Source organism: Phaseolus vulgaris, chromosome 11, assembly GCF_051622355.1.
Source record: "Phaseolus vulgaris cultivar YP4 chromosome 11, ASM5162235v1, whole genome shotgun sequence".
In the NCBI taxonomy this organism is placed as follows: domain Eukaryota; kingdom Viridiplantae; phylum Streptophyta; class Magnoliopsida; order Fabales; family Fabaceae; genus Phaseolus; species Phaseolus vulgaris.
The window spans coordinates 8,215,740-8,225,778 of record NC_143508.1 but is presented as its reverse complement, the minus strand read 5'-3'; the positions used below and the strand labels follow the sequence as shown (position 1 = coordinate 8,225,778).

Sequence of the window (10,039 nt, the reverse complement as noted above, 5' to 3'; positions counted from 1 at the left end):
TAACGTCCAACCTCGGACAATTCAATTTTATTTTAAATGTTTCATTTGTCATTGCTACTACACTTGTTCATTTCATCAATACCTCATTAATCAACTCAGAATCCAATATTAAAATAAGGATATTTTTATTGACTTATCCAATAATCGAATTGAAAAGCTCTTAAGTCTTCGAAACTAGTGGGTTAGGAATTTGACTTACAATAACATTAAAATAAGATTTCAGTAAAAATAAATCAAGAAATAAAATAATAATAATAAAGTGCAGTTACCATTTTTTAATTTTTTAAAATTTATTTATGGTTTTTTGTTCTTTAAATTTGCTCGTTCTGTGAATTTATTAAATTAAATATATACTTCTGAGATGTAAAAAGAATTACATTATTTTCTCGAATTAAACTATAAATTTCTTATTCATATTCATAAGTTTATATGATTAGTGTAATGTGTATTTTTTTCTATAAAAAATTGCATACATAATTACATATTTTTTCTATAAAAGGTGTACAATGAGTTTGTCACATAATTCAATATGAATAATCATAAATTAATAATGTTTTAAATGAAACTTAGATAATTACAAGATTAAGACTTAAAATTTTATATTAAATTTTGTAAATAATATTTTGAATTTGTAATATATATATATATATATATATATAATAACTAAATAAAACGCTGATTAGAGTTTCAGTATTATAAAAGTAACAATGAACCATGAAGCCTACAAAAAATAATTAAATTAAGATAACACTTAAGAATTTACATGATGAAGAACCTCTAATAATACTAGAGTTGTTTAGGGGAATGTTATAAATAATTATTTTCAAATTTTAAAAATTGTAATTACAAAATTCTTATTAACATATTGTGTTTATTATTTATTTAAACAATTGTGATGAGAGATGCTACCCCATTATAACAAACTAGACAACACGAAGAACAATGGAAACCACCCGAGAGGTTGTTTCATCTAATTGTCTTCTTGTATCAGAGTACTCTGAATCTAATCCCACACAACTTTCTGCTATGGAACGTGGGTTTCAGAATTTTGGGTACTTCTTAATGTCTTGAGACGATCATTTTTCACTCTTTTTCTTCATCTGCTGTATTTCAGAATTTCGTTCGGTTGGGATTTCATTTCCCTTTTTGGGTTTACCGGAAAAGAGAGAAAAATGTTATCTTGTTTCTGTCATGTTGTTTGAGACAGGTGCACGCATTACAGAAGGAGATGCAAGATCAGAGCGCCGTGTTGTGATGAGGTTTTTTACTGTAGGCATTGCCATAACGAAGCTAAGGTATAATTTTATGCTTTTGCCAATTTTTCATCGTTTTAGAGTTGTGTTAGTGTTAGCAGAAAATTTATACTTGCCTATTGATTTTGGCTTAATTTCAAATCCCACATCGGTGGGAATTATTTAGGGAGGGAGTTTGAGAGGTTATTTTCATTGTTGATATCACAAGTTATAATATCTTCTCTCATATTAATACAAGCGGATTGTTTCAACTGTGTTTGGAGATTAGTCTAAACTGACTGAACTCTGTTAACAAGTTTTGGGTATTTTTTTCTTTTTTATCTCTTTTAATTATTCTGCTCTATTTATTCGTATTATATTGCTTTCTTTTAATTATTCTGCTCTATTTATTCGTATTATATTGCTTTCTTTTCTGTTATAGTATAGTATTCAATATTATTTGTTGGGTAGCTCTGTTAGTGTTATGTCCGGTTTATTTGTTCTGAACTGATTCATTTCACTAATTGTGTTGTTTTAGTAGGGAAATTACTCGATTTTTCTTAACAAGTGGTATCAGAAGTTTGAGTCTGTAATGACAAATAAAGATCAAGAAGCGAAAGATGTTGCCTTAAATATTTCATCCAGGGTGTCGGGCTCCTCGTCATCATGGTCGAGGTTCCCGGTGTTCAATTTGAAATTGGCGGTTGAAATATTTGATGGCACTGGCCATTTCGACATGTGGCAAGGAGAGGTCTTGGACTCTCTTTTCCAACAGGGTCTTGATATTGCTATCGAAGAAAAGAAACCAGAAGGGGTAGAGGATAAAGACTGGAGCATCATCAATCGATTGGCGTGCGGAACTATTCGATCATGTCTGTCCAGAGAGCAAAAATATGCTTTAAAAAATGTGAATTCTGCACACAAACTGTGGAAGGGATTGGAGGACAAGTTTCTAAAAAAGAGTGGTCAGAACAAACTCCGGATGAAGAAAAGGTTGTTTCGATTTGACAACCAACAAGATACTACTATGAATGAACACATCACTGTGTCGAGCTCCTCGTCATCATGGTCGAGGTTCCCGGTGTCCAGTTTGAAATTGGCGGTAGAAATATTTGATGGCACTGGCCATTTCGGCATGTGGCAAGTAGAGGTCTTGGACTCTCTTTTCCAGCAGGGTCTTGATATTGCTATTGAGGAAGAGAAACCAGAAGAGATAGAGGATAAAGACTGGAGCATCATCAACCGATTGACGTGCGTAACTATTCGATCTTGCCTCTCCAAAGAGCAAAAGTATGCTTTAAAAAACGAGAGACTTCTGCACATAAACTGTGGAAGACATTGGAGGACAAATTTCTGAAAAAGAGTGGTCTTAACAAGTTCCTGATGAAGAAAAGGTTGTTTCGGTTTGACTACCAACAAGGTACTACTATGAATGAACACATCACTATGTTTAATCAATTACTAGCAGAGTTGTTGAATTTAGATGTGAAGTTTGAAGATGAAGATTTGGCTTTGATGTTGTTATCATCTCTTCCTAATGAATTTGAACATTTGGAGACTACGCTACTTCACGGAAAGGAGAATGTGTCGTTAGATGGTGTTTGTTCTGCTTTGTATAGTCATGAATTGAGAAAGCAAAATAAGATGAAAGACAAATCAACGACATCAGAAAAACCGTTGGTGGTAAGAGGTCGTCAACAAAGTCAGACAAAGGGGAGAAGAGGAAGGTCTAAGTCTAAAGGTCGAGTCGTTGCCAAAGATGAGTGTGTTTTCTGTCATGAGAAATGACATTGGAATAAAGACTATCCAAAACTGATGGAGATCACATAGGAGAGACTTTTATTAATGAAGGAAGAAGTCATTCACCCACACATTTGAAGTTCTTCCTTCTAGTCTTCTCAAATATTAAAGAAGAATTAAAATAAAGAGAAGACCAAGCCTAAAGCCAAAAGAGGACTCAAGAATAAACTTCAATTAATATCTCTCTTTATAGTTTATTTTGTATAAATTTGTAAATAATATAGAATAGTGTTTAGGTAGGTTCAAAGAGGGAAACCTAAAGACACCTCTTATGTAAAGGCATCTTTAGATATTAGTTTTAGAACATTCTAGTAGATTGACCCTTCATAGCTCACTATAGGCGCTAGAAGTGAGACATGTGCAAGGGACTTTTGGTTAGCTTGTTGTGTAAGCTTTGTAAACTTCATGACCGGTCCTTCTCCTATATAAGGAGGGCTTAGGTCCTTCTAAATGCAAAATTGATTTTTGAAGTAATGAAACTCTCCCAAATTGGTGATTGAGTGAGTGAGATTTGTCTTCTCTTCCTAGTCTCATCTTGAGTGCCTTGGTTCCTCAAGTGACGGCAATTCACACTTATCTTGGAGCAATCACATTTCAAGTGGCGTGTTCATCAACCAAGTTCTTCAACCACATAAGTCTTCTCTCTTTTCCATCTATTTCTTTCATCTCCATGTCCATATGAACTCTTAAAATATGTCTTAGGTTCTTTCTTGCAATTCTATTCGGTGCTTTAGCTTTATTTCAGGTTTTGTTCGGTTCTTCTTCTTCCTTGCTGAATGTAATCGGTTCATCTTCCTTCTTTCTTGCTTTTGTTCGGTGCATTTCAATTGTTAGGCATTTTAATCGGTTCATTTGAATTCTTATGCCTTTTAACCGATTCAATTGACAAGAAATGGACTTCCATATGAGTTTTGGCTTGGTTACTTAAGTTTTGGTGAGTTCTTGAATGATAGAACATTGATCCAATTCTAGAAAAGTACCTAATCATATTCCAACTCAAGTTGATTCCATAAAATGTCAAAGAATCATCTATATCTTGTTATTGGAATCATATCAAAAGGGAAAACTCCACAAGATGCAAATGTTGCAGAATGCAAAAGTGATGTGGAATCATATATCTCTTTGATTGTCTCGCCTTCAGCATCATCGTATCCAGATGAGTGAATATTTGATTCAGGTTGTACCTATCATATGTGTCCCATTCGAGAATGGTTCTTCGAATTTCAAGAACTCGATGGCAGAGTTGTTTACATGGGTAATGATAATCCATGTAAGACAGCTGGGATAGGTTCAATCAAGTTGCAGAATCATGATGGATCTACCAGAATTTTGCGGGATGTGCGGTACGTGCCAAAGTTGAAGAAGAATCTCATCTCATTGGGGGCTTTAGAATCTAAAGGCCTAGTTGTGACGATGCGAGATAAAATTCTTAAAGCAACTTCAGAAGCACTGGTGATGTTGAAAGGCGTAAGGAAGAACAATTTGTATTACCACCAAGGTAGTACAGTGGTGGGGACAGTGGCGGTAACAACTTCCAGCACTAAGAAGAATGCCGAGGCAACAAAGCTGTGACATATGAGGTTTGGAGATAAACAAGGACAGAGAGAGGGGGAAACTTTGGCTGCCATAAAAGCAGTAATTTGCAGAAGGTACTACAACCTTTTGGTATGCATGAAGATACAAAACCTATAAGTACCCCACTTGCTCCTCATTTGAAATTGAGTAGCCGCTTATCTCCGACGACTGATGAAGAACGATAATACATGGCGAAAGTTCCATATGCAAATGCAGTTGGAAGCTTGATGTATACAATGGTGTGTACGGGACCAGATATTTCACAAGTTGTTAGTAGGTACATGCATGATCCAGGCAAGGGTCATTGGCAAGCTGTGAGATGGATTCTACAGTACCTCCAAAATACCGTAGATGTTGGATTGGCATTTGAGCAAGATGAATCACTTGGCCAATGCATAGTTGGATATTGTGATTCTAATTATGCAGGTGATTTGGATAAGCGACAATTTACAACTGACTATTTGTTCACTTTAGCAAAAGCGCCAGTTAGTTGGAAGTCTACCTTGCAGTCTACGGTGGTTTTGTCTACGACAGAGGGAGAGTATATGGCGATTACAGAGGCTGTGAAAGAAACAATTTGGCCTCATGGGTTGCTTAAAGACTTGGGAGTTGGTCAGAAACAACTCGAGGTATATTCTGACAGTCAAAGTGTTATTCATTTAGCAAAGAATCAAGTATTTCATGCACGGACGAAGAGGCATTGATGTTTGTTATCACTTTGTGCGTGAGATTCTCGAAGAAGAGGAGATTGTTCTTCAGAAAATTCACATTACGGAGAATCCTGCAGATATGCTCACCAAGGTGGTTACAGGGGTCAAGTTTGAACATTGTTTAGACTTGGTTAATATCTTGCACATTTGAAGTTGGTGCCCGGAAGCACAAATTTGAAGCACCGCAAAGATTGGTTTAGTTATGTTTGTTTGAGAAGATTTGTATTAGGTGGGACTTGAAATTAAGCCAAGGTGGAGATTTGTTGATTTTGGCTTAATCTCAAACCCACATTAGTGGGAATTATTTGGGGAGGGGGTTTGAGGGTTATAAAGTAACCTCTCCTCCTTCATTGTTGATATCTCAAGTTGTAATATCTTCTCCCACATTAATAAAAGCGGGTTGTTTAGCTGTGCTCGGGGATTAAGCTAAATTGGCTGAACTCTGTTAACAAGTTTGGGTGTGTTTTTTCTTCTTTATCTCTTTTAATTATTCCGTTCTATTTATTGGTATTATGCTGCTTTCTTTTCTGTTATAGTATAGTATTCAATATTATTTGTCGGGTAGCTCTGTTAGTGTTTTGTCCGGTTCATTTGTTCTGAACTGATTTCATTTCACTAGTTGTGTTGTTTTAGTGTGGAAATTACTCGATTTTTTCCAACAATACATACATACATGTTTCTTATCCATTTTGTTTTAATTTAAACAGAACTCTGAGGAGGTTGATGTTGTGGATCGTCATGATGTTCCACGCCATGAAATTAAGAAGGTTTGCATGTGATTACTCACTTCTTGATTTTGAATTGGGGCGGTTATTTTGTTTGATTCTTTATGGTAGTTGTTATACTGTACCTTAGTAATTCATAAGAAATAATATTCTGATTGCCAGAGAATTGTCATTTTCATGTTTAGTAGGATTGCAATTTCATTAAAGCTCTCTATATTTTTGGATCATTGAGCAAACTAAAGTTCTAATATTTATCTGGTTCTTATCTTATTTTACTCACAATGTTAATCAATATTTGATGCTGTTCACTCCCTTAATCCATTCTGTTTTGTTGATTTTTAGGTTATATGCTCTTTATGTGACACAGAGCAAGATGTAAGTCCTAAAAATCTGAATTATAATAATCGATAGAAAGATGTGTATACTCATAAATATGCCTGCAGCTACTGATTTGTTGGTTATTTTTCATGCCCTCAGGTTCAACAGTACTGCATAAACTGTGGAGTATGCATGGGCAAGTATTTTTGTTATATATGCAAATTCTTTGATGATGATGTAAGTTCTCCACTGGAATAGAATTTGTGTCATGATTGTTTCTTTTAGTTAGTGCTAGACTTGATTGTGCAAATTGTGTTAAAAATTTCTTCAATCTTGCAGACTTCAAAGAACCAATACCACTGTGATGAATGTGGCATTTGCAGGTAAAGTTCTTCACTCTGTTTGCTTACTGCTAATCCGCTACATTTCATAGTGTGTTGCTCAATAGAATTGGAGTAATCATCTGCTCTATGCAATAACTTTTACAGAACTGGGGGCAAGGGTAACTTTTTCCACTGCAAGAGATGTGGTAACTACATTGCTCCAAATGCAATTGTTTACTTTTTCTCATACCTTTTCTCCATTAGTAATTACTAAAAATCTACCAAATTATGTTTTAGGATGTTGCTACTCCAAGGTGATGGAAAAGGGGCATCGTTGTGTAGAAGGAGCAATGCATCACAATTGCCCTGTCTGCTTTGAGGTAAAACAAATCACTAGTACTATAATTGGCTGAAATGTTTAGAAAAAATGTCGGATTCTCATTTAGATTACCTCATTTCCCCCATGCAGTATCTATTTGATACAGTAAGAGAAATCAGTGTCTTGCCTTGCGCGCATACTATACATTTAGACTGTGTCAAAGAGATGGAAAAACATCATAGGTAAGGCATTTACATCTATCTACATGTTACCAATGAAGGACTTAAATGGTGTACACCTTCATGAGTTTCATCATGCAGTATTCTGCTATGAGGCTGAGTTGATATACACCTTGAGCCAGTCTTCATCATTTAACCAGTGTTATTAATTCTCATTATTTGAAAACGGATATAGGTACTCATGTTCTCTGTGCTCAAAATCCATGTGGCATGTCAAGTTTGTGGAAGAAGCTTGACAAAGTGGTATGTAGATGTCATTTTCTTTTTATCAGTGGATGAGCTTAGTTGGGAGTGAAGGGGACCTTGGCCTCCCCAATTTTTTTTCACATATATAAACTAATACATAAATCAAAATAGTTTTTTTAGTTTTAGTATATTTCATATATTTGGTACCCCCAAAATGTTTGTACATCTATTTTGGCATCTGCAAAATATTTTCTGAAGATCCACCACTGCTTTCTATTGATATATTTTTTAGGCAGCATATGATTGCATCAATATATTCAGTTTTGTAACATTTTCGAGTTAAAACTTTTGCTCAGATTGCCTTAACTCCAATGCCTGAAACCTTCAAAAACAAGATGGTAAGTAACAAGTCCCAATTCTTAAGGTTTAGAGCCAGGAATTAAGGGTAGCTTGTGAGACATATCTAACTGTATATTTGCATGAAACCAGGTGTGGATTCTTTGCAATGATTGTGGAGTGAAATCTCATGTACAATTCCATATTGTGGCCCATAAGTGCTTAAGTTGCAGTTCATACAACACAAGACAGATACAGGGAGCATCTGCTACACCAAGCTCGTCTAGAGTGACCGAAATGGTGATATGAACATTAAAGGTCTCTTGGAATGGAAACATTTCTTGTTGAGCAGAGTTACTCAATTATTTATGAAACACTAAAATCAAATTCTAGTGGTCAAACATAGACAATTGAGGATAAACTTATTGGGGATAAACTTGGTTTAGGCTGTGTTGTAATATGTTATTAGTGCTATTAAAGCCTAAGAAATAATTAGGTCTCCTTATCATTGTCATCATGTCATTATCTTAAAATTATGCAAAGATTCGAAGCTCCCAAAGTCAAATTGATAAAGTGAAATCGTATTTCAAGTTGCCGAAGGCTTATGATAGAAATGGAAAATCATTACATAGTGAGATCTTGTTTCTTGAATACATTTTGAGATCTTGTTTTCCATAATATATATTTTGTATTTTAGAATTACTTTTTTTAGAATGGAATTTTGATTTTCAATTCTATTCTAGAATTTTATATCTGCAACATAAAAATCTATTTTGGATTTACTTTTTCAAAATATTATTTTTTATTTCAAATTTTAAATTCCAAAATAAAGGACAATTTTAAAAATTTAAAATTGGATCACACGGTGTTTCCTTCCTACATGCAACTGTTTTTGGCACATCCACACTTGCTTCCTGCACCTTCCCATTATAGTTGAATGACAAGAATAATACTTTAAAATGTTAACACTTTTTCAGAAAATACTATACAGAATGGATTAAAAGTGTTTTAAATTACACATTTAGAATGCATTCATACAAAAAAAATTGTGAAATGGATTCCAAAATGTGTCGTTTTACTAGCAACATTTAGCAGCAACCAGAACCATCAATACTATTGGGCGAAGTGAGACAGCCAAGGTCCAAGAAAGTGAGCTCAGAAGTGAAGGAAGAAGCCAAGCTGAATGAGTGAGTATTATGCTTAATCACCAACTGATCATGTTTTCTTCTTTCAATTCTTAGATTCCCTTTTCTATTCTGAACTCATTTTCTATAACAAACTTTCAGGGTGGACATAATAAGGAAAACAACAAAGTGGCATGAATAAAATTGAGTATTTCCTATGTTGCAATTTCATGTTCTCCTCTCAAAATCCTACAACTTGATCCTTGCTAAAAAAGGATGACAACATGTGTCTTCTTACTGTTTTATTTAATCTGTTTCTAATTTTATAAATTAATGATTATTTTTTTTATGTAAATTCATAAATTAAGAATTATTTTATATGTCAATTAGCAATTAATACTCACAAATAAGTGTTTATATTTTGATATGAAATAATGCTGAATTTAGGCACTTATCAAGTTACCATGTGGTTTTCTCTGGTCCCATAATGGACACCAAAAGGTTTATGCAGAATCGAATATAACCTCACACGTGGTGTTCTCAGCCTCGTTCTTCGGTCTTCGGATATTTGATCTTCGAATCTTCGATCTTAGCAAGAAAACCTGCTATTATACTCTGACACTCAAGTCAATTTTCGATCTAAGTAAAGGGTATATGTAAAATGTTATAGTGATTCGCTACCTTTCACAATGTTCAACTATTTATAGCGATTGTATTGGGATCCTACATGTACGGATGATTAAAGTAGACTTAAGTAAGTTCAAGTGCCCCTAGTCATGATTTGTAGATTATTATTGTTCACCACTTGTTAATTACATTGTTAAGCCTTTAATTTTGATTAGGGATGACGATGTTGTGCGGGTCAACCCACGACCCATTAAGAAAAAACGCAGGGCGATATGTCTATTTCAACTCACTTAGGCATGCTTCGCATAACCCACAGTTCACGAAGGCTAAGTGCGGGGCAGGGCGAGCTGGGCCTCAAAACCTGCATATCTTAAAAATTTATAAATTTATTTATGCACCCTTATAATTTCTTCCTGTAACCTCATATTCTAAAAAATTCTAAAATTATTCATTCCAAATTCTACAATATGAAATACATACTTATATTTTGCATTATGCAATCAGGAATATTGTACAGTCCAAAAC

The 10,039-nt window shown here is 34.5% G+C and overlaps 1 protein-coding gene across 1 annotated transcript; it reads left to right on the top strand.

The window, feature by feature from the left end:
- Nucleotides 1-905: 905 nt before the first annotated feature.
- Nucleotides 906-8,397, top strand: LOC137826135 (E3 ubiquitin-protein ligase RZFP34). Its single transcript, XM_090297530.1, is given in 13 exon segments — nucleotides 906-1,052; nucleotides 1,208-1,295; nucleotides 6,025-6,084; nucleotides 6,385-6,417; nucleotides 6,520-6,597; nucleotides 6,700-6,743; nucleotides 6,849-6,889; nucleotides 6,981-7,063; nucleotides 7,153-7,244; nucleotides 7,417-7,443; nucleotides 7,445-7,484; nucleotides 7,784-7,825; nucleotides 7,917-8,397. Coding segments are annotated over 13 exon segments (894 nt in total). The 5' UTR covers nucleotides 906-942; the 3' UTR covers nucleotides 8,073-8,397.
- The last annotated feature ends 1,642 nt before the right edge of the window (nucleotides 8,398-10,039 follow it).